This window comes from Thalassophryne amazonica, chromosome 5 (assembly GCF_902500255.1).
Source record: "Thalassophryne amazonica chromosome 5, fThaAma1.1, whole genome shotgun sequence".
Classification (NCBI taxonomy): domain Eukaryota; kingdom Metazoa; phylum Chordata; class Actinopteri; order Batrachoidiformes; family Batrachoididae; genus Thalassophryne; species Thalassophryne amazonica.
The window spans coordinates 50,075,231-50,100,537 of record NC_047107.1 but is presented as its reverse complement, the minus strand read 5'-3'; the positions used below and the strand labels follow the sequence as shown (position 1 = coordinate 50,100,537).

The window sequence follows — 25,307 nt, the reverse complement described above, 5'->3', positions numbered from 1 at the left end:
AATGTGCATCACCTGTTCATATCTGGGTCAAAGGATAGGTAATATAGCGGCAGCAGAGTACGTTCAAATTGTGACCCTACTACTTGCTTGCTTATGTCAAGTATGTCAGATTGCTTCTCCATTATTTTCAGTTGGAATCATTGCAATCAATTCCTGTTTGCGCTTTAGAGTCCTGCTTATGTCAGACACTGTCTGTCGTCTTTGTTCCAGAGTAATACGTGGTGTGTCCATAAAGTAACGGTCCTTTTTATTTTTTTTAAAAACTATATGGATTTCATTCATATGTTTTTACGTCAGACATGCTTGAACCCTCGTGCGCATGCGTGAGTTTTTCCACGCCTGTCGGTGACGTCATTCGCCTGTGAGCACGCCTTGGGAAGGAGTGGTCCCACCCCCTCGTCGGATTTTCATTGTCTGGAAATGGCGGAATGAAGAGGACTTTTTTCCATCAGAATTTTTTCAGAAGCTGTTAGAGACTGGCACCTGGAAACCATTCGAAAAATTTATCTGGCTTTTGGTGAAAATTTTACGGGCTTCACAGAGAATAAGGACGTTAACTACAGCTTTAAGGACCCCTTTAAGGACCCCTTTAAGGACGGTCGGTGCGCCGCGCTCCGAGCTGCGACGTCGCGGCACAAACCACTGGATCATTTCTAAGCTGATGGCTCTGTGGATACGAGACCGGCGTGTGCTCTTTCTCTGGTTATCACAAGAGCTGGACATCAGCCATTTTCCGGCAGATTTCACTTTTAACAAGAGATTTTGTCATGGAAAGCCACGCGGAGGCTTCGCGCGTCACGACCGATTCGCTGATGAAGCGAGACAAAGGAACACCTCAGTTTCCGAGTGTTAGAGGACAAGTTTGGACATGCCTATCTCGGCTTTCAGTGCTTACCAGTCGAGTGAGTATAAGAGAACTTGTGGAGAGCTTGACATGTCCCAACTTGTCCTCTAACACTCCAAAACGGAGGTGTTCCTTTGTCTCGCTTCAAAATCTCTTGTTAAAAGTGAAATCTGCCGGAAAATGGCTGATGTCCAGCTCTTGTGATAACCAGAGAAAGAGCACACGACGGTCTCGTATCCACAGAGCCATCAGCTTAGAAATGATCCAGTGGTTTGTGCCGCGACGTCGCAGCTCGGAGCGCGGTGCACCGACCGTCCTTAAAGCTGTAGTTAAAGTCCTTATTCTCTGTGAAGCCCATAAAATTTTCACCAAAAGCCAGATAAATTTTTGGAATGGTTTCCAGGTGCCAGTCTGTAACAGCTTCTGAAAAAATTCTGATGGAAAAAAAGTCCTTTTCATTCCGCCATTTCCAGACAATGAAAATCCGACGAGGGGGCGGGACCACTCCTTCCACAAGGCGTGCTCACAGGCGAATGACGTCACCGACAGGCGTGGAAAAACTCACGCATGCGCACAAGGGTTCAAGCATGTCTGACGTAAAAACATATGAATGAAATCCATATAGTTTTTAAAAAAATAAAAAGGACCGTTACTTTATGGACAGACCTCGTATATATAAGATGTCTGAAATTCAGTTTGCGTTTATTAAACGTAGCAGACACGGTTTATCTGGAATTTTGTTTTGGCAAATTTTCACGGCCTCTACTGCCATCTACTGGCCAGTAGTGTTCATGGCAGTATGAGCGTCTCGACGCCAGTACATGGCAGTGTTTTATTTATTTTGACCCCGGTTATATCAGATGGTTGTCAAATCAGTTCACAACTTGACTTTTTGGCTTTTTGCAAATGGCTTTTTTTAACCAATAAAAAAGGCATATTTTACAAAAGCACATTTATATGTAAACACCAACACACACCTCACATTAACATGTTGGTTTTTACATAGAATAAATGAGTCAACCAATCAGTGTTAGCGGAGGCGCATTTACCCATAATCCCTTTGGCATCTGTCTGTGTTTGTTACAAAACTTCAGAATTAGTGCATTATTTAAAATTAAAAGATATGTGTTATATTTTAACTTTGTACAAATGACAGAATTGACATTAATGGAGTTATTCTATCTGGAATAATTTGACGATTTTAAATCAAAACCATAACTCAAAACTGCTTCATTTTCCAAGACCTCTGCCTCACTGCAGCACGGCTGTGTTTGGTTAAGGAATAATGGCTTGTTTTGTGTGTGTAGAGTTGAGCTTAGCTCCTGTCAACTGCTTCACTGCTGCAAAATATGTAGTAAACAGGAGCTTCCAGCAGTGGGCAGGGTATGCAAAGACAGAAGTGCTGACTCATTGTTTGGGTCTGTGGTTGCCTTTGATGCTACCAGAAGCGATCACGGTGTTAAAACTCAAAATCAGCTTCTTAGTAGTTGCAAGTGTATTGGAAGCAATACTGAAAGTTATCGGTTAGCTGTAGCTTCCGATAAATCTTTGGGTGGTTTATCGGTTTAGCTTTATAAAAGATAACTTTTCAGTTAGCTGATTAGCTGTTATTGAAGCTAACTTTTTGGTTAGCTGTGCCCACCACTGCATAAGAGCCAACACATATTTGGATAAAGTGGTGGAGCAGAGGGCAAGACACTTCATGACCTACGCCTCATCCACACAGTCTTCAGTTCAGGCTTATCCGCAAAAGTTTTGTATCATATAGACATCTTATCCACACATAACCGCTGTTTTCAGAGCCTGAAATCGCTACTTTCTGAAAACGGATCCCGGAGTGAATAAATCTGAAAACGCCACCTTCATCTCTTCGTGTGGACAAGCAATACAGAACTTTTCTGAAACTGTGATATTGTAGCCCCACCTCTCTAACCTCATAATGAATGACATGTTGTTGTTGTTGTTGTTGTTGCTGTTAATGTAATTTAAGGTACTTTTTTGTCTTGGTGGATCCTTAATGGAAATTATTTCCGTCGCTAGCAGAATGCTGAAGAGATGAAGCATGGCTGTGGTGAACACTGATCATGAATAAAGGCACCATTGTGACAGAAAAAATTATTTACAAAAAGACTTTCAGGTCTTAAAAAAAAGTTGATTTTTCTTCTTAGCAGTGGTGGGACAAATGGCGGCTTTCTCTGGTGCAGGCTGAAAAATGCATCCCCAGCAGACAAATGCAAAGGAACTTCTTTAGAAACACTGTTTATTCACAAGTAATTTCCAATATAAGGGATTAAAGTATTTCCAGATGTGGTCTTCCAAAACAAGGGCACGTTATGTGGATAACAGTTTTCAGCAGGCTGTGATGATGAATCTGGCTGAGAGGACACAACAAGTCATAAATATAGATACACATCGTCCTTCTATGGTTAAGCTTTAACAGCAAAGATTTAGCCTGTCTGATTGGTTGCCATCAACGTTGTAAATATCGTGCAGAGAATGGAGGCTAAAGTGGTAATCGGCCCAATGCTTGACTTGAATGCATGGAAGGTGATTCTCATAACATAGCTTTGGTGTGGCCATTAAAAGTTATAACCCGCCTACTTCCTCAGTAACCATGGAATAACTGGACCTAATGTCATCAAGCTACTGACAGCTGCTAAAACTGCTACCGCAGTTAGCATTCACAATTAAAGAAGACTTTCACTAGAGTAAGAATTTCACTTGACAGAAATACTGGTGATGACCCGATCAGACGATTAACCGCACAACAAGCCATATTACAGATATTTGTAATAAAATCCTCAAAAAAGACAAAGTCCCACAGTTAACAGTCGCAGCTAGCAGCGTCTCTCCTACCGTAGCTCTGAGCTCCACTCAGCGGAATATGAGTAGCTGTCACTCAAAGCGGCTACACCCCTAATTACAGTGCATCCGGAAAGTATTCACAGTCCTTCACTTTTACCACAGCCTTATTTCAAAATGAATGAAATTCTTTTTTCCTCAACCTTCGACATACAATACCCCATAATGACAATGACAATAAAGTTTTTTTTTTTTTGCACATTTATTAAAAACAAAACAATAAAAAGAAATCTCATGCACATTGCTATTCACAGCTTTTGCCATGAAGCTCAAAATTGAGCTCAGGTGCACCCTGTTTCCACTGATCATCCTTGAGATGTTTCTACAGCTTAATTGAGTCTACCTGGGTTAAATTCAGTTGACTGGACATGATTTGGAAAGACACACACCTGTCTACATATAAGGTCCCACAGTTGACAGAAAAAAGAACCTTTTCTCATGTTGTCATTATGGGGTGTTGTGACTAGAATTTTGAGGGAAAAACAAATTTACTCAATTTTGGAATAAGGCTGTAACATAACAAAATGTGGAAAAAGTGAAGCACTGTGAATACTTTCCAGATGCACTGGATGCATAGCATTATGGCTTAAAATGTCTTACACCAAGGACCTAGAAAAAATTCACCTCTGCACAGCTGTCATGGAGAGGGAAACTAGTTTTAGAGACAAAACCCATTTTTTTGTACAAGGCTGTAAACAAGATTATTTGTCCTCTAAAGTTGTACATACATAGGAACCTGCTCCTTTTTGGATCTAGCCTCGAGAGGCCAGTCAGTGATTTTTTTCTTTTTCCTATTGTGTCACATTTTGGACACTTAGCACTGGTGTCATGACGGACGGGAGCCCGTCACCAGGAGCGGCTGGACCCGCAATACAGACTCCCAAACCAGGTTTTGGTGTGGAGGAAATCATGGTCTTTAATTCAGGCTTGGACTTGGTACACAAGTAATCAGTCAGCGCAGCAGAGGTACAAACAGGGTCAGGCTGAGACGCAGTCATACACGAGCAGGGTTCAGAGGCACAAGCAATGCCTCTCGCCTCATCTGGGATGAGGCGAGAGGCATGGTCGAAGAATACAAAGCAAGGTTCAGAACACGGCAAGACAAAAATCAGGACTGTGAATGGGCGCTGGAAAGTGTACGAAGACAACAATCTGGTGGTGTGCTGTGAGACTGTAAGGGCTTAAGTAACAAGTGCTGTGAACAATGTGCATGTGCAGACTAATTAGGTAACAAGGTGCAGGTGTGGAGGGAAGATTCCAGAAAGGGGGCGTGGCTAGTAGACAAAGATCAAACACTGTGCAAGAGAGTGATGTGAGGAGCAAAGATACTTGGGCTGGTGTAGGGAGTGTGAGTGAGGTGAAACAAATCAGACAGAATCAAAGTGAGGGAAAAACATAAAGGCAGGTGCAGGGCGTGGAGTGAACATTAATAACTGGATGTGAGTGCAATCTAAGAACAAAACTGAAAAGCAAAACAGAGGATTACAAACACAGAAGATAAACTTCATAAAAACTGCTCTGAGAATAATAGACAATAAAACACTAAGACAAAACTAAACTGGAACAGACTAAGAAACCAAAGTGGCTAAACAAATTAAAATAAAACAGAGACTGAGATAACAAAACCTGACACTAAAGCACAACAGATAATATAACCAATGAGAAGAACAAAATAAACAAGTGGTAAACAATGAAAACACAAACTGGCTGAACAAAACAAGAACGGAATTGCACAATGGTTAAAATATAAAAGTAGCAAGGAAACAAAGTGACAAAGCAAAATAGAACATAGAAGAAACACATGATGAAAATAAACCACTAATAAATCAATGCAGGAACAGAAGATGCTGCAAAGAAAGAGGCAAAAAATGGATCAAAGCCTGGAACAGGGCCAGTCATGACAACTGGTCCTATCCAACATCAGTACATACTGAGTATTCAGATGCAGGATTGGTGTTTCCAAAAAAGGTTGGATGTGATAAATAAACCAAACAAATCAGTATCTGACATTTCAAAATACTGGAAACACTAAATTAACAAACTGTTTCAAAGCTCTTAAGGAAACAGTTGTTTCAGAAAATGCTTGACTGATTAAGACCACATTCAGTCTGGGGTTTGCTGAATCCCACTTGAGCCAAACAGGTTTATTTCTGAATCTGAGCAGCACAAATTGGATTTAAGCCAGAATGTTTTCTATCTGACTCAACCCACCTCTCGGAGATAGGTTGAGGCAAATTTGAATGGGATTTGCCACAGTCTGAATGCAAATGTGACTTGAATCCAGGTACCTCTGGAACATGATATCAAACTACAACAGTATAATAACCACAGTGTCTTCTCCAGTAAAGCACTCAGTAAAGCAAACAACCTTCTTTCTCTGCAGCACCTTATCACCACACAGACGTGTGGACACACGCACACAAACACACCCATGCATGCACAAAACCGCGCTTGTTCAGATGTCAGTGTCAGAAAACCATCACAGCAGTCGTTACAGCAGAATTGTTGTCATCTGCAGCGACAGACTGCAGGTTGATGATGTGAGCTTAAAAAGTTGACTTTTTGTGAGGTTATCAATTCATTCCTCTCTGAAATATCACACAAATACGCGTTTACCCGTTAAAAGCCAGGCGACTCTCTGTACTTAAATAATCCATCAAACTGTCCGTTATTCCTCGTCGGTAAAGATAAAACACAGCCAGGCTGTCCGTGTAAAAAAAAACAAAAAAAAAAAACAGAACAGAATGTGACATTTTAACTTATATACCATAATAAACTTATAAACCAGAATGGAAATGTAAAACCACAATGAAAGAATAGATAGAATGTGTGGCACCAAATTTTTTCGCATTAACATTTCAAAACTTTCGAAACACTGACATTTTGAACATTGTTCCAGAGTCGGCATGAAAATGAAGACATCACATGCTGTTACCTAGTGAACACCTGCTGACAACGTGCATCCAGATAAAATTAAGAATTCCATATTTAAAGGCGAGAGTCTGTACAGTTGTATGTAAAAGTTTGGGCACCCCTGATGATTTCCATGATTTTCCTTTATAAATCATTGGTTGTTTGGATCAGAAATTTCAGTTAAATATATCATATAGCAGACAAACACAGTGATATTTTATAAGTGAAATGAAGTTTATAGGAGTTACAGAAAGTGTGCAATAATTATTTTATGGAAAGACATTCATGCCAATAATGTCTGAAAGGAAATGCTTTTGACAAAAACTACAGATTTTGTTTATTTCTATTTATGTCCAGAGATCAAGGATCCACCATGTAGAGTTTATTATGTCCAGATTTTAAGGATCCAGTGACCATTTTCATATATTTACTTTAATACTCAATAAAATGTTGTTGACATAGAAAATCTGTAAAGCCTACTTTTAGTACAGAGAAAATTCACAAGAGGTATCAATCAGGGAATCAATAAGGGAATCAATAAGGAATCGGATGGATAAGCAGAATCGATAATGGCATCGATATCAATAAAATCTTATCAATACCCATCCTACTGGGGACTGAGATGGCCATTCCAGAACGTTATACTTGTTCCACTGCATGAATGCCTTAGTAGATTTTGAGCAGTGTTTAGGGTCGTTGTCTTGTTGAAAGATCCAGCCCCGGTGCAACTTCAACTTTGTCACTGATTCTTGAACATTGTTCTCAAGAATCTGCTGATACTGACTAGAATCCATGTGACCCTCAACTTTAACAAGATTCCCAGTACCTGCACTGCCCACACAGGCACACAGCATGATGGAACCACCTCCAAATTTTACTGTAGGTAGCAAGTGTTTTTCTTGGAATGCTGTGTTCTTTTTCATTTTTTTTTCTTTTTTTTTTCTGCCCCTTGTTATGTCCAAATAACTCAATTTTAGTTTCATCAGTCCACAGCACCTTATTCCAAAATGAAGCTGGCTTGTCCAAATGTGCTTTAGCATACCTCAAGCGACTGTTTGTGGTGTGTACACAGAAAAGGCTTCCTCTGCATTATAGCATCATACAGCATTTCTTTATGCAAAGTGCGCTGTATAGTTGAATGATGCACAGACACACTATCTGCAGCAAGATCATGTTGTAGGTCTTTGGAGCAGGTCTGTGGGTTGACTATGACTGTTCTCACCATCCTTCACTTCAGCTTATCTGAGATTTTTCTTGGCCTGCCACTTCTGGCCTTAACTAGTCCTGTGACTGCGGTCTTCCATTTCATCACTATGTTCCTCACAGTGGAAACTGACAGCTGAAATCTCTGAGATAGCTTTTTGTATCCTTCCCCTAAACCATGATGTTGAACAATCTTTGTTTTCAGGCCATTTGAGAGTTGTTTAACAGCTCATTAGAAGAGAGCAAAGAGGAGAAACATTTGTAAATGGCCACCTTAAATACCCTTTTCATGACTGGATTCACCTGTGTAAGGAGGTCAAGGGTCAGTGAGCTTACAAACCAATTTTGTGTTCCAATAAATTAGTGCTAAATGTATTCAAATCAATAAAATGAAAAGTGTGCCCAAATTTATGCACCTGCCTAATTTTGTTTCAATAGTTATTGCACACTTTCTGTAAATACTAGAAACTTAATTTCACTTCTCAAATATCAGTGTGTTTGTCTGTTATATGATATATTTGTTGTGTGTTGGGGGGTTTGGCTGGATATTTTTTGTTGTTTTCTTTTCTTTGCTCTCCAGGTGGTATGCAAACTGTTTTTTGTCTGTGGAGAAGGTGCTGGCAGAAGAGTCCTTCACCCTCATCAGCATTATTAGCTGCACATGTGGAGGATGTTCACGTGCAGGCCTAATGACTCGCAGCACCTGTGGATGATGCTCACATGCAAACTTAAAGACTTTCAGCTGAAGCAGATAATGAGATGGCGTTCTGCATTTAAGCCATGAGTGATTCAAGCAGAACTGCCGGGAACTCGACCTTGTGACGTTCGTTTGTGAGACGCTGAGGACCGCGCCAGGGTTTGACACATCGTGCCTGTGAAGGAGGACGGGTGAGGGACACATGCTGTCAGCACACATCAGAGGTGATTATTGTCTGAATGATCGTTAATAGTAATTTGGCATTCTGTTACGCAGTATATTTGAACATTGATGAGAATTGTGCAGTTTGCTTCTCATTGCCGTGGCGTACGGACTGATGATCCTCCACCTGTTGTGAGAAGCTGCTCATTTACATAAAGCTTAAATTCAGACCTGAATGTGTTGCTGATAGTGTGTGCCTCTGAAGGATATTTGCTGTGGCTCTGTTGACTTACCTCACCTTTTCCATCCTTCACAGAGTCAGTTTGTCGTGTCCACCTGGGGGGTGTTTGGCGGTGAATCTGAGTCCAGAAGCGCCAAGGCTTCGATCCTTTTGGGCGCTGGAGAGCGCGCCGTCCTTCACTCTGCCAGACAAGCTAAATATTTATGTTGTACACTACTTATTGCACTGAGGGGAAATAAAATCGTTTTGTTTGTGGAACCGCTTTCTGGTTATTTAGCGCTGGGTTCAGTCAGACGTTGGTCCGCTCCTCAACCTGCGTCTGCACATAATATTTAACTGAAATTGCTAATCCAAATAAACAATGATTTATAAAGGAAAATCATGGAAATCATCAGGGGTGCCCAAACTCTTACATACCACTGTATATGTATGACCGTGTATTAAAACATGCTGTATTAACATGGAGCCAAGATATCTCACCTTGATCTATAACCTTGATTGTTTACAGTCCAAAGTCAAATCACTTCTTATTATCATTAAGCACAACGTACCCACCATGCATGATCAAAACCGTGATGATCATTGAAGACATCTTATACATTCATACATACAAACCTCATTACATACAGACCATGGTAAACACAAGAGTGTACACCTCTGCCGATGTCACTAATAACTGACTTTCAGATGGACTCTCATGCGCGCAAACACAATTAAAACATATTTTCCATATTTTTATTCTTTAAGTCTCCACGTAATCTTTCTTTTGTGATGGTCTGCGTCCTAAGTAGGTGTTGAAGAAAATCCACACCAAGCATATTAAAGTTATTTGTGGTAAACAGAGTGGAGGCGTAGGTGATGGATACAAAGAACTGATTAAGATATGAGGACGAGAATAAAGTCCTTATATTCAACAAATCTAGAGCCTCTCCTGTGTCATTCCCCAGAGCACACATCAAATATAGACACAATAAAACCTGCAGCACTGCTTCCATGTCTTACCCCAATATTAACCTCTTTTTTTTGTTAAACCACATCCTCAGACAACACCCCCCCCCCCCCCGCCTCCCCCAATCCAGCCTCATCTGTAGTCTCGGTCACTATTCTTTTTTGAGCCTTCAGCGTTTTTGTTTTGTAGTTCCGTTCCCGATCCAATACGCTCACCCTGTGGTCATGTCTCAGCCTCTAATCCCCATGCGACACTCAACAATCAGACGGAGGTCAAAGCAGCCACAGGCTGCCGGGTTACAAGCTCCTTTGTCTCCTGAGCCGGACCAGTAGAGGATCGACTGGGATCATCTGGAAACAGACGGGTTGGCCTGCAAAACGATGTGCTTATCAATTACGGTGCTCAAATCCCTGTCAGCAACAGCCAACAGATCGCACAAACAGAACAGACGTCTGGTCAGTTGATGTGCGGACGGAGTGCGGTTTTACAACCAAAACAAAAAATGATTTGCACGTCAGACTAAACAGCACACATTCCTTCCAGATGACACAAATGAAACACAGGGTGCCAACAGGGTTGTATTGTGCGCAGGAGTGGGTCTGTGGACTCCCACCAGCCCCGCTTGCAGTAATGCTGGTTTTGTCCTGCTGTCTGCACCACGTTTAACTAATTACTGGAGGTGTGAGGGAAATGACGGGACACACAGGGCCAAAGAGGCCACGTTCAGGGGAAAAAAGGCAATACTTTGTCCTGTTTTTCATAGCAGGCTCTAGGGGTGGGGCTTGCTGGGGCTACAGCCCCCCCACCCCATTCCCAAGATTTTTTTGTGGCCTCACCATGCACAACCCACCAGAAAACATTTCAAAAATTTAAAAAAACTCAGATTCTTACCAATTGTATTTGTGTAAGTTCTCCCCAAAATACCTCATAATACTTAATATAAAACACAATCAGTGAGGACATGACATCAAGATAAAACAAGTAACAAATTACTTGTTACAAGTTAAACAACACATTTTCATGCAAAAAAAAAAAAAAAGTAAAAACTCTGACAATGGAACAAGTGATAGTTCAAGATAATTCAGGCACATTATGCAAAAACAAGCCTATATATCTTAATTTAATTTTACTTGTTAGGTTATTGTGTCATAAAGTATGAATAATTTGACATTTTGACTAGAACTTAGCTAAATATACTTGGTAAGATTTGAGGGTTTTGCAGTGCTGTTTTTCAGGGTCATTTTGTCACAATTCTGACTGATCTGTTTCTAACGCACCCCTAGTTTCCATCTAGGGCTGCAGCTATCGAATATTTTTGGAATCGAGTATTCTATCGATTATTTTAGCGATTAATCGGATAAAAAAGTACTTTTGTATTTTTAAACAATGTCAGTAGTGGCAGGGCTCTCCCTGAGCAATGGCACAATGTCACTGTGCCATCATGCAGATTTTTAAGTTTAGGATGTTCCCTCTCTCTCTGTTTTCCCGGGTAATTATTTATTTTTTCACATTATTAAGAGTTTTGGAGCTTTGCCAAACCATAAGCCCAGGCGCTTGGTGAAATCTTCAGTTTGCGGACAGGACATTCTTTTTTTCTTATTGCACATTTCATTTGCACTTTTTATTGCTGTGATTTATTCAGTGTATATTTCTACATGCCGTACAGAGCAGCTCAAACCGAAGTCAAATTACTTGTTTTCTGAGGATACTTGAAGAATAACAAAGCCTTTGAAAAAACAGCTGTGGAGTGCAACATTTCCACAACAGCTGCACTGATAAATTAACTCTACAGCCTGTTGATAAAATCTCTTATCAAATCTGAATATAGGCATTTTTTTTTAATAGTTAAACTTCCTTTCGCTTCATCTGTGGAGGTGGAGAACAGCCAGTGGAGCAAACCACGTTTTAAAAAATATATATATATAGAAACACACTGCTTCACTTTAAATGCATAATAAGTCCGTTTCAGACGATCAGCACAGACCCTTTCTCTTAAAAGTCTTTATTTTACTCAGCATGTGGCTTTATAAACTTGTAGCATTGCCTGCTACATTGATTAGCGCTTACAATAGTTATGGGCATGCTCTACGGTCTTCTTCTCGGTTTTTTGTGGGAGTGTTACATTGCCACCTACAGGCCTGGCATATGTACTACAGCTTTAAACGATCTTTGCCTCGAACATTTTTTGTAATCGAATTATTCGAATTACTCGATTAATCGTTTCAGCCCTATTTCCATCCTTTCTTAGACTGATTATTGTTGTTCACGCTACTCACATCATGTGCAAATTTGTTTTTTATGTCCACCAAGTGTGTAATAAAATTATCAGCGTTTATTTATTTGTCCGTCTGTCTGTCTGTTAGCAGGATTACGTCAAAACTACTACACGGATTTTGATGAAATTTTCACCACAGATAGATATTAGGCCATGGAAGACTCATTAAATTTTGGAGGTGACCTGGATTTGGATTCTGGATCAAGATTTCACTTTATATAAGCTTTGATGGATTACGTCAAAACTACTTAACAGATTTTCACCACACATTGGTGTTAGGTCTTGGAAGTGATCTGGATTCGGACTCTGGATCAGAATTTCACTTTGTAGACTTGTAAGGATTGTGTCAAACCACTTTACGGATACGACATCACAATATAAAACCAAGATAAGGAAGACTATTTTTTTTTTCTTCTTGTGAATTAAATATCAGATTGAAACATCTTGATCAGTCGGACCATTCTGGATCAGGGTGCAGTTATTGCATTGTGTTGTAGAACCCGGATCCAGATAAAGTCCAGGTCATGATGTGAATCACATATCTTTTATTTTGAGTCCTCGTCAACCCTTGGCAGATGCCAGAAATCTCTGATGACTCAATGAATTTGGTTTTGTTTCTATAATGTGAATCAAAATAAATCTTTCCACTGGCAAACAACTCTGTCCAGGAACTAGAACCTGGTGAAATTGAGAAACAGGAGAAAGCGAGAACAAAGGGTGAAGGAGAATAGTGTCACAAATAGGAGAGCAGCATTTAGCCTGACAGTGTTGTTAGCTGTGCAGGTTTTTGTTGTTGTTGTATAGTCATAGCAATACATTTTGCCCAATTTCTGAAATATGAATTTGTGTGAAAGAATTTTTGTTATTGTCGATTCTAGCTGTTGTGTATGATATGTGTATAACAACAACACATAAAGTCCACAATTCAAAGGGACATCCCCCCCCCCCCCCCCGCCACACACACACACACACACACACACACACACACACAAAGCCACTGCATATCTCTATACATCTGGAGATGTGACAGGAAGGACGTCAGCATAAAACTTGTGCAAAATCAACACTCCATATATATATATATATATATATATATATATATATATATATATATATATATATATATATATATATATATATATATATAATAACATAATAACAACAATAATAGTAATAATAATTAATAATAATTATTAAATTTTAGATTTGCAGGGGTGGTGGCCAAGCAGTTAGGTGCTTTTGTTTCCTGTGCTTAAGGTTCCCGATTCAAACCCAGCCCTTCATGTATATGAAGATGCTTTAGGAAGGGCATCCGGTGTATAAATTGTGCCAAATCAACATGCAGATCTACTGTGGTGATCCTGAGTGAAAACAAGGTAGCAGCTGAAGTGACTTACTATTAAATTTTATATTTACTTAAGTTACAGTATTTATATTAACTGATCCAAAAAGTACTGGCTGTTCAAACAGGAAAGATAGGATAATACGCAATTAAGTGTTTGTTAAAATGCTGCTTTTCCCATTTAAACAGATACATTTTGTCAGTGTGTTGGGTATAATGACATAAAGTAAACACAGCATTTTATTTTTTAGAGTGAACATCATGGATCGACTGTGGTGATCATGAGGAAACGGGACAAGCCAAAAGGAATTACTTTTTATTTAGCAGGCACTTTAGATTTACTTTAAAATGCAGATTTACACATTTGCTGTAAATTCTGTCACCACACTAAATAATCAGGAACCCACCAAAAATAACAAATAAAATACTTTGGAGCCGCCACTGTTTTTTTTGTGTGAAATGTGCCTTAAAAAAAACTGGCGTAAACAAATATCAGTTTCCAGCAGACACAATGTGACTGTGTCAGAGCAGCAGTTTCTCCGCAGTCACTAGACAAATCACAGCCATGGGTTTTTATTATTCTAACAGCTGCTCGATTTAAAGTGATTAAAGTGTGTTTTAACTTTTATCCACTGGTATTTGGTAAAGCTTTAGTTTGCATTGTGTCATTTGTGAGAGGCTCCTTCTCTCCTCCTCCTCCTCCTCCTCCTCCTCCGTGAGGCAGACAGGAGCATGACGGCCCAGGAGGCAGAAGGAGAAACTCGATCCAGGCTCAGGCTGCTGCACTGCCGCGGAGGAGGACGGACACCGTCGGGCCTCAGACCGCCAGCTCCAACCAAAAAAATTAAAAATAAAAAAAACACCCGAAAACTAATTCAAATCCACTCAATCAAAGACACGCCGGTCGCGTGGACAATAAAGTGCGGAAAATCGGCAGTAGTTGCGATTAGGAGTTAGAAAAAAACAAAGAGTGGAAGTGCTCCTCACCTCTGTGCGGACCGCTGCAGAGAGCGACGATCAGCAGCAGCAGTGGCCGACAGCGGCGCACCGCAGGCGGGGAGGCGAGGCGCTCAGCCCCGCTGCACCGGCAGCCGGCTCTCCCCATCCCCGTCCATACAGGGCCAGGAGGGGAGAGTGCACGGACCTCCAGGGGTGGTGTCCCGGCCTCCTCGCTTCTTCTTCTTCCTCACTCTTTCCTGTCCGCCTCCGGTGCGCAGGGGCATTAAAGCCGGCTGCTGCTCGGCGCACCACGGCTCTGTCCCAGCGCGCTCCGGAGCTCTTTAACTTACGCTCCACTCCACCGCCATGTGCGACAAAGTGCACCCGGTGTCCGCTCCCACTCTGGATCCCGATCAGTGTGCGCGCTCTGCCCAACACGCGCAACCACATCGCCTGCGTCCCTCCCGCACGCACGCGCTCCTCCCCTTTCACTTTCTCCTCCTGCGCCTCCTCCTCCTCCTCTTCTGGCCCTCCGACAAATCAATAGAGACTCAACCAAACCCTGCTGGCGGAAAACCCGCCTACCCCACAAACAGAGAGAGAGAGAGAGAGAGAGAGAGAGAGAGAGAGTTCATAAAATAATGGAGAGGCTGAAGATAAAAGTCGTAAAACTTTGGTTTGAGATTAAATCAGTGGGTAGGACGTCAAAAAACTAATGCTATTACTGCCAGACTTTTCTAAAATGATGAATCAAATAATTTAACAAAACCATAATATTAAAAAAAAAGCTACAATTAAAAACAAATCTTATATTGGGTGTCACACCAAGCCCTCATAATTTTTCTTAAGATGAAATGTAATATTATTATTATTATTAGCAGAGGTGATGGAAAGGGGTTAGTGCATGTGGTTTCAGTGCAGAAGGTTGCTGGTTCAAACCCCACCCCTACCACATCTCTCCATGTAATGTGGAGTTGCTTCAGGAACTTTCTGGAACTTTCAACATCCTCGTGTCAAGCAACCCAGTCCAGTTGAAGTTTCAAGCTTCTCTACTATGGAAACCACCTGGACAACTGAGAGCCTTCACAGAAACTTCAGGAACTTGTAGATCCACCTTGGCTCTGCTGTTTCAACTCAGTGAAAAACAAGGGAGCAGCCAAAGGGTCTTACTTACTCTTATCATCATTATGATCTCTGCCGAGGAGGTATGTTGTCACGACTATTTGTTTGTCTTTTTGACTGGTAGCAGCATAACTCAAAAACTAATGAACAGATGTAAATAAAATTTGGTTTGCAGATAGATAATATTCCAGGAAATAAGGCATTCAACTTTGGAGGTGATCAGGAGTGTATTTTGGAACTGAGATCCAGAAGAATGTTTGGCACATAGCAACATTTACTTCAAAAAGTTGTGAAATGATGTTGATGAAATTTGGTAAATGGATGGATAATGTCCCAGAATATAAAGGACTTTATTTTGAATTTGATCCAGAACATATTTTGGATGCAGTATCCAGAAAACTTTCTAAGCAACATGTGGATTTGGCAGAGGTTATGCACACTCTGAGTGCTTTCTAGTTGTTGGCAATCAGATGCTGCTTCCAAATACTAACACTAGTGTACTATAACCCACAATAGGCAAAAACACACTATGTCAGTAGTTGTCAAATGATACCCGAATAAGCTCCTATCTCCATATTGCACAAATGAGACACTCCACTGTTTCATGATGCAGCTGGAGCCTGGTAACCAAAGATGAATAGTTTATTCATTCATTTTCTATATCCGCTTATTTAATTCAAGGGTCATGGGGTCGGGGCAGGAGCCTATCTCAGCAGTCATAGGGCAAGAGGCTGGGTACACCCTGGACAGAGCGCCACTCTATCACAGGGTGATATGTAGGCGGACAAACACATTCACACCTACAGTCAATTTAGAGTCATGAATTCACTTAACCTGCATGTCTTTGGATGTGGGAGGAAATCAGAGCAGGTGGAGAGAAGCCCGCCTAAACACAGGGAAAACATGCAAACTCACACAGAAAGGACCGGGCAGGAAGCAATCCCACAACCTGGTGACTGTGAGGCAACAGTGCTAACTGCTCAGCTATGTGCCACCCAAGAGGAATAGTTTCCCAGGAAAATTCTGACGATAGCAGACATACATGAAAACAGTAGTGGTGTCCAAAAGCCCATGGCATTGTACAAATATTAATCAGGAGCCATTTAAAAAAGTCTACCATTACAAAATATACATTTTTGCAGCATATGTGGGTATGCACCTACACATCAGCTGTTAACACCACAGTCAAAGGACAGGTAATATGATTTAATGCGTAGTACATTAAATTGTGTCTCTACTACTCATTCGCTTACTTCTAGTACTGCAGTAGTACTACTATATACAACCCCTGGCAAAAATTATGGAATCACCGGCCTCGGAGGATGTTCATTCAGTTGTTTAATTTTGTAGAAAAAAAGCAGATCACAGACATGACACAAAACTAAAGTCATTTCAAATGGCAACTTTCTGGCTTTAAGAAACACTATAAGAAATCAGGAAAAAAAAATTGTGGCAGTCAGTAACGGTTACTTTTGTAGACCAAGCAGAGGGAAGAAAATACGGAATCACTCAATTCTGAGGAAAAAATTATGGAATCATGAAAAACAAAAAAAAAGCTCCAACACATCACTAGTATTTTGTTGCACCACCTCTGGCTTTTATAACAGCTTGCAGTCTCTGAGGCATGGACTTAATGAGTGACAAACAGTACTCTTCATCAATCTGGCTCCAACTTTCTCTGATTGCTGTTTCCAGATCAGCTTTGCAGGTTGGAGCCTTGTCATGGACCATTTTCTTCAACTTCCACCAAAGATTTTCAATTGGATTAAGATCCAGACTACGAGGTCTGTGAGAAAAGAAGCGGGACCTTTTTATTTTTTTCAAAAACTATATGGATTTGAATCACGTGCGATTACATCAGCCAACCTTGAACCCTCCTGTGCATGCGTGAGTTTTTTCACGCCTGTCGGTTACGTCATTCGCCTGTGGGCAGGCTTTGAGTGACGAGTGGTCCACCCCTCCCGTCGGAATCCATTTGTCTGACAACTTCCTGAGAGACTGGCGCTTTGCTTGATCAAAATTTTTTCAGAACCTGTGAGGCACATCGAAGTGGACACCATTCGAGAAATTCAGTTGGTTTTCAGTGAAAATTTTAACGGCTGATGAGAGATTATGGAGTGTTACTGTCGCTTTAAGGACTTCCTACAGAGCGGGACGTCGCGCCGCGCTCCGAGGTGCCGTCGTCAGCCTGTTTCGAGCTGAAAACCTCCAAATTTAAGCCTCTGTTGACCCAGGACGTCGTGAGTGAACAGAGAACTTTCAGAAGAGGTCGGGATCAGCAGTTTATCCGGACATTCCACTGTTAAAGGAGATTTTGTAATGAAAGACGTGCGGACGGATTCGCACGTCGGCAGGCAGCCGGTGCGGCGTGCCGCCACAGGAAAAGCACCTCTGTGTTGATAACCATTTGTAAAAACCAGGCGGCTTTTGATGGCTTTCACTTGAGTATCTGAGAAATTGTTTAACAGCTGGACATGTTCCAACTTGTCCTTAAGGCTTCCAACAGAGGTGATTTTCCTGTGACGACGCTCTGCGCCGGCTGCCTGCTGACGCGCCAATCCGTCCGCACGTCTTTCATTACAAAATCTCCTTTAACAGTGGAATGTCTGGATAATCTGCTGATCCCGACCTCTTCTGAAAGTTCTCTGTTCTCTCACGACGTCCTGGGTCAACAGAGGCTTAAATTTGGAAGTTTTCAGCTCGAAACAGGCTGGCGACGGCGGCTCGGAGCGCAGCGCAACGTCCCGCTCCGTGGGAAGGCCTTAAAGCGACAGTAACACTCCATAATCTCTCATCAGCCGTTAAAATTTTCACCGAAAACCAGCTGAATTTCTCGAATGGTGTCCACTTCGATGTGCCTCACAGGTTCTGAAAAAATTTTGATCAAGCAAAGCGCCAGTCTCTCAGGAAGTTGTCAGACAAAGGAATTCCGACGGGAGGGGTGGACCACTCCTCACTCAAAGCCTGCCCACAGGCGAATGACGTAACTGACAGGCGTGAAAAAACTCTCGCATGCCCACAAGGGTTCAAGCTTGTCTGATGTAAATGCACATGATTAAAATCCATATAGTTTTTGAAAAAAATTAAAAGGTCCATTACTTTTCTCACAGACCTCATATTTGCAGGCCATGACATTGACCCTATGTGTCTTTTTGCAAAGAATGTTTTTACAGTTTTTGCTCTATGGCAAGATGCATTATCATCTTGAAAAATGATTTCATCATCCCCAAACATCCTTTCAATTGATGGGATAAGAAAAGTGTCCAAAATATCAACGTAAACTTGTGCATTTATTGATGATGTAATGACAGCCATCTCCCCAGTGCCTTTACCTGACATGCAGCCCCATATCATCAATGACTGTGGAAATTTACATGTTCTCTTCAGGCAGTCATCTTTATAAATCTCATTGGAACGGCACCAAACAAAAGTTCCAGCATCATCACCTTGCCCAATGCAGATTCGAGATTCATCACTGAATATGACTTTCATCCAGTCACAGTCACCGCTGGACTGATAGTATTGCACACCGGGCGTTTGCCCACTGGCCTGATGGTGATAACATCACACCTGCACTGAGCTTTACAAAGACATTTTTATGCTTTTTTCCTCCTTTATTTTGAGCTGAGCTGAGCTGCTCCGTATCTGCACGTTAAAACAGCTGATCCTGGAAGCTGAAGCTGCCAGCTTCACTGCGGATCCACCCGGTTTTCCATGTGTCCCACATCAAACCTCACCACGTGTCACCCCTCTGTACCCCCGGACCGGCGCCGCCTCCTGCCCGGATCATCGACGGGGACCCGGCTTGGACAGTGCGCCGGCTCCTGGACGTCCGTCGAATGGGCCGGGGGTTCCAGTATTTGGTGGACTGGGAGGGGTATGGACCCGAAGAACGCTCCTGGGTGAAGAGGAGCTTCATCCTGGACCCGGCCCTCCTGGCTGATTTCTACCGCAGACACCCGGACAAGCCTGGTCGGGCGCCAGGAGGCGCCCGTTGAGGGGGGGTCCTGTTGTGTGGACCGCCAGAAGAGGAGGTACTGCTGGCCCACCACCAAAGGGCGCCCTGCCTGAAGTGCGGGCTTCAGGCACGAGAGGGCGCTGCCGCCACGGACACAGCCGGGAGTGACAGCTGTCACTCATTAATTCCTGACAGCTGTCACACATTCTACATCATCGCACTCCATAAAACCCAGACGTCATCTCCACCTCATCGCCGAGATATCGTACTTCATTAGAGGTAATATCCTCAGCCTTTTTGTAGTATTTTCTGAATCTGTTTATTGTGAGTGTTTGCAGGTCCTTAGTTTGTGGAGGCTGTGCAAGACGGCACTCTTTTTCCACTGAGGGATCGCTGCAACGTATTGACTGAGAGGTGGAGGTGGCATTCCCACCATTGTTGTTACCGCGTGTACACACACCCACACTTGACTGTCTTTGTTCTCGCCAGCAGTACCAGATCCGACAGTCGGGGACGGTGATCACCTGGGAATTCGGGACTTGGCGGCTCCAGTATTCACCAGATTCTGTGGCGGCGGAAATCGTGTGGTTCCGGCTCTTTTCAGGACAGACGTCTTCTATCCTCGAGCCTGCCCACACGTCACCTTTTGTGGATTGACTGTAATTATATTCTGAGATTGTCTGTATGTTCGTTGTGCACATTTCACAACATTAAATTGTTACTTTTTGGCTCATCTATTGGCCGTTCATTTGCGCCCCCTGTTGTGGGTCCGTGTCACTACACTTTCACAACAGGATATCTCGGCCAGCGTCATGGACTCCGAGGGGCGTCACCCGGCTGTTGAACGACCAATGGGAGAGCAGGGAGCGCAGGCGTCTGCAGGAGGCGTGATTGGTGAGCTGCAACACATTCTCGCCGCCTTCACGGCTCGGTTGGATCAAATGACCGAGCAAAATATCCTCCTGAACCGCAGGGTGGAGGCTCTCTCCGCACAGATGGCGGCGAGCGCTCAGGGCGCTGCTGCAGCTCCTCCTCCTGTCGACCCTGTGCAGGATATGAACGTTCCAGTGGTGGTTCAACAACCCCTCCCACCATCCCCTGAAGCATACATAAGCCCTCCTGAGCCGTACGGAGGTTGTGTGGAGACGTGCACGGACTTTCTCATGCAGTGTTCGCTCATCTTCGCACAACGTCCCGTCATGTACGCATCAGATGCTAGTAAAATAGCTTATGTGATTGCTCTGCTTCGGGGTAAGGCACGCGCCTGGGCTACAGTGCTCTGGGAACAGAACTCACGGTTGTTATCAGCATACACTGTGTTTGTGGGGGAGTTCAGAACAGTGTTTGATCACCCTAACAGAGGAGAGACCGCTTCAACCGTGCTGCTGTCAATGAGACAGGGACGCGAGAGCGCAGCTGCTTATGCAGTCAACTTCCGCATCACGGCTGCGAGGTCCGGCTGGAATAACATTGCGCTCCGCGCCGCCTTCATAAACGGACTGTCGTTGGTCCTGAAGGAGCAGCTGGTAGCTAAGGAGGAACCGCGGGATTTAGATGGGCTTATCGATCTCGTTATACGGTTAGACAATCGGTTGGAGGAACGCCGTCGGGAGCGAGGCGAAGGACGTGACCGGATACGCGCCGCCCCTCTCCCTTCCGGGTTCGAAAAGGGGCCGCCCTCCCCACGCTCCACAGCCGCAGCGCTCTGTGGGGCAACAGCTCCCCCTGCTGACGTTGTTAGGGAAACACACAGGGCCAAAATGAGGAGGCTGATCCGCGGGGAGTGTTTTCTCTGCAGCTCAAAGGAGCACACACAGAAAAACTGCCCCGAACGGCCACAACATCAACCGCCCTCAGAGACTGGGCTAAGGGGGGGTCAAAACATTCACGTGAGACACACACAGATTGCCACACGACTCCCAGTTACAATCCTGAGTGGGAATTTAACCCTTCAAGCCCCAGCACTGGTGGACACGGGGTCAGAAGGGAATCTGCTAGACAGCAGATGGGCAAGGGAGGTAGGGCTCCCTCTGGTGGCGCTTCCTTCGCCAGTGCAGGTGCGGGCACTAGATGACACCCTCCTCCCTTTAATCACACACAAGACACAACCAGTAACTCTGGCGGTGTCTGGAAACCATCGGGAGGAGATTGAGTTTTTTGTAACTCCTTCTACCTCCCGCGTGCTTTTGGGCTTCCCATGGATGTTGAAGCACAATCCCCGGATTGATTGGCCGTCTGGGGTGGTGGTTCAGTGGAGCGAAACCTGCCATCGGGTGTGTTTAGGATCCTCAGTTCCTCCCGGTTTACAGGCTAAGGAGGAGGTCAAAGTCCCTCCCAATCTGACGGCAGTGCCAGTTGAGTACCACGATCTTGCTGACGTCTTCAGCAAGGATCTGGCACTCACCCTTACCCCGCACCGTCCGTACGATTGTGCCATTGATTTGGTTCCAGGCGCTGAGTTCCCGTCCAGCAGGCTGTACAACCTCTCACGACCTGAGCGCGAATCAATGGAGACCTACATCCGGGACTCATTAGCTGCCGGGCTGATCCGGAACTCCACTTCCCCGATGGCTGCAGGTTTCTTTTTTGTGGGCAAGAAAGATGGCGGACTCCGTCCATGCATTGATTACAGGGGGCTGAATGAGATTACGGTTCGCAACCGATACCCGTTGCCATTGTTGGATTCCGTGTTCACCCCCCTGCATGGAGCCAAAATCTTTACTAAGTTGGATCTTAGAAATGCGTATCACCTGGTTCGGATCCGGAAGGGAGACGAATGGAAGACGGCATTTAACACCTCGTTAGGTCACTTTGAGTACCTGGTCATGCCGTTCGGCCTCACCAACGCCCCCGCGACGTTCCAAGCCTTGGTTAACGACGTCTTGCGGGACTTCCTGCACCGATTCGTCTTCGTATATCTGGACGATATTCTCATCTTTTCTCCGGATCCTGAGACCCATGTCCAGCATGTACATCAGGTCCTGCAGCGGTTATTAGAGAACCGACTGTTTGTGAAGGGCGAGAAGTGGGAGTTTCACAGCACGTCTTTGTCCTTCCTGGGGTTTATCATCTCCTCTAACTCCGTCGCCCCTGATCCGGCCAAGGTTGCGGCGGTGAGAGATTGGCCCCAACCAACAAGCCGTAGGAAGCTGCAACAGTTCCTCGGCTTCGCTAATTTCTATAGGAGGTTCATTAAGGGCTACAGTCAGGTAGTTAGCCCCCTGACAGCCCTGACCTCTCCCAAAGTTCCCTTCACCTGGTCGGATCGGTGCGAAGCCGCGTTCAAGGAGTTGAAACGACGGTTCTCTACTGCACCAGTTTTGGTGCAGCCCGACCCTAGCCGCCAGTTTGTGGTTGAAGTGGACGCCTCTGACTCAGGGATAGGAGCTGTGCTATCCCAGAGCGGAGAGACCGATAAGGTTCTTCACCCGTGTGCCTACTTTTCTCGCAGGTTGACCCCAGCTGAACGGAACTATGACGTCGGCAATCGAGAACTCCTTGCAGTGAAAGAGGCTCTTGAGGAGTGGAGACACCTGTTGGAGGGAGCATCTGTGCCATTCACGGTTTTCACTGACCATCGGAACCTGGAGTATATCAGGACCGCCAAGCGGCTGAACCCCAGGCAAGCCCGCTGGTCACTGTTCTTCGGACGTTTTGACTTCCGGATCACCTATCGCCCCGGGACCAAGAACCAGAGATCGGATGCCTTGTCCCGGGTACACGAAGACGAAGTCAAAACGGTGCTGTCGGATCCACCGGTGCCCATCATCCCGGAGTCCACTATCGTGGCCACCCTCACCTGGGACGTGGAGAAGACCATCCGGGAGGCCCTGGCACGGAGCCCGGACCCCGGAACCGGTCCGAAGAACCGTCTATACATCCCACCAGAGGCCAGAGCTGCAGTCTTGGACTTCTGTCATGGTTCCAAGCTCTCCTGTCATCCAGGGGTGTGAAGGACCATGGCAGTTGTCCGGCAGCGCTTCTGGTGGGCGTCTATGGAGGCCGACGTCCGGGAGTACATCCAGGCCTGCACCACCTGTGCCAGGGGCAAGGCTGACCACAAGAGGTCCCAAGGGCTTCTCCAGCCACTTCCTGTGCCTCATCGCCCCTGGTCCCACATCGGCCTGGATTTCGTCACGGGCCTCTCGCTGTCCCAGGGCAACACCACCATCTTCACGATAGTGGACCGATTCTCCAAGGCGGCCCACTTTGTGGCCCTCCCGAAGCTCCCAACAGCCCAGGAGACAGCAGACCTCCTGGTCCACCACGTCGTCCGCCTGCATGGGATACCCACCAACATCGTCTCTGATCGTGGTCCCCAGTTCTCCTCACACGTCTGGAGGAGTTTCTGCCGGGAACTGGGGGCCACTGTGAGCCTCTCGTCTGGGTATCACCCGCAGACCAATGGACAGGCAGAACGGGCCAATCAGGAGTTGGAGCAAGCCCTGTGCTGCGTAACATCCGCACACCCGACGGCCTGGAGTGAACATCTGGCCTGGATCGAGTATGCGCATAACAGCCAGGTGTCCTCTGCCACCGGCCTCTCCCCGTTTGAGGTGTGTTTGGGGTATCAGCCCCCATTGTTTCCCGTGGTGGAGGGAGAGGTCGGTGTGCCCTCGGTCCAGGCCCACCTGCGGAAGTGCCGTCAGGTGTGGCGCGCCGCCCGTTCTGCCTTGTTGAAGGCCCGGACGAGGGCGAAGACCCATGCGGACCGCCGGCGATCCCCGGCCCCTGCTTACCAGCCCGGGCAGGAGGTGTGGCTGTCCATGAAGGATATCCCCCTCCAAGTGGACTCCCCCAAGTTGAAGGACCGTTACATTGGACCTTTCAAGATCCTCAAGATCCTCAGTCCTGCCGCAGTGAAGCTCCAACTCCCAGCTTCACTGCGGATCCACCCGGTTTTTCATGTGTCCAGACTCAAGCCTCACCACACCTCACCCCTCTGTGCTCCCGGTCCGGCGCCGCCTCTTGCCCGGATCATTGACGGGGAGCCGGCTTGGACAGTGCGCTGGCTCCTGGACGTCCGTCGAATGGGCCGGGGGTTCCAGTATTTGGTGGACTGGGAGGGGTATGGACCCGAAGAACGCTCCTGGGTGAAGAGGAGCTTCATCCTGGACCCGGCCCTCCTGGCCGATTTCTACCGCAGACACCCGGACAAGCCTGGTCGGGCGCCAGGAGGCGCCCGTTGAAGGGGGGGGGTCCTGTTGTGTGGGCCGCCAGAAGAGGAGGTACTGCTGGCCCACCACCAAAGGGCGCCCTGCCTGAAGTGCGGGCTTCAGGCACGAGAGGGCGCTGCCGCCACGGACACAGCCGGGAGTGACAGCTGTCACTCATTAATTCCTGACAGCTGTCACACATTCTACATCATCACACTCCATAAAACCCAGACGTCATCTCCACCTCATCGCCGAGATATCGTACTTCGTTAGAGGTAATATCCTCAGCCTTTTTGTGGTATTTTCTGAATCTGTTTATTGTGAGTGTTTGCAGGTCCTTAGTTTGTGGAGGCTGTGCAAGACGGCACTCTTTTTCCTCTGAGGGATCGCTGCAACGTATTGAGTGAGAGGTGGAGGTGGCATTCCCACCATTGTTGTTACCGGGTGTACACACACCCACACTTGACTGTCTTTGTTCTCGCCAGCAGTACCAGATCCGACAGTCGGGGACGGTGATCACCTGGGAATTCGGGACTTGGCGGCTCCAGTATTCACTAGGTTCTGTGGCGGCGGAAATCGTGTGGTTCCGGCTCTTTTCAGGACAGACGTCTTCTATCCTCGAGCCTGCCCACACGTCACCTTTT

The 25,307-nt window shown here is 45.2% G+C and overlaps 1 protein-coding gene across 1 annotated transcript in view; it reads right to left on the bottom strand.

Annotated features, from left to right (window-relative positions):
• rgmb (repulsive guidance molecule BMP co-receptor b) overlaps positions 1 to 14,945 on the bottom strand; it is a 53,622-nt gene extending 38,677 nt beyond the window's left edge. Inside the window, exon 1 of the mRNA XM_034170172.1 lies at positions 14,476 to 14,945. Within this exon, the coding sequence (XP_034026063.1) occupies positions 14,476 to 14,593 (118 nt within the window). The 5' untranslated portion in view covers positions 14,594 to 14,945. The remainder of the gene's footprint in view (positions 1 to 14,475) is intronic.
• Between the last annotated feature and the right edge of the window lie 10,362 nt (positions 14,946 to 25,307).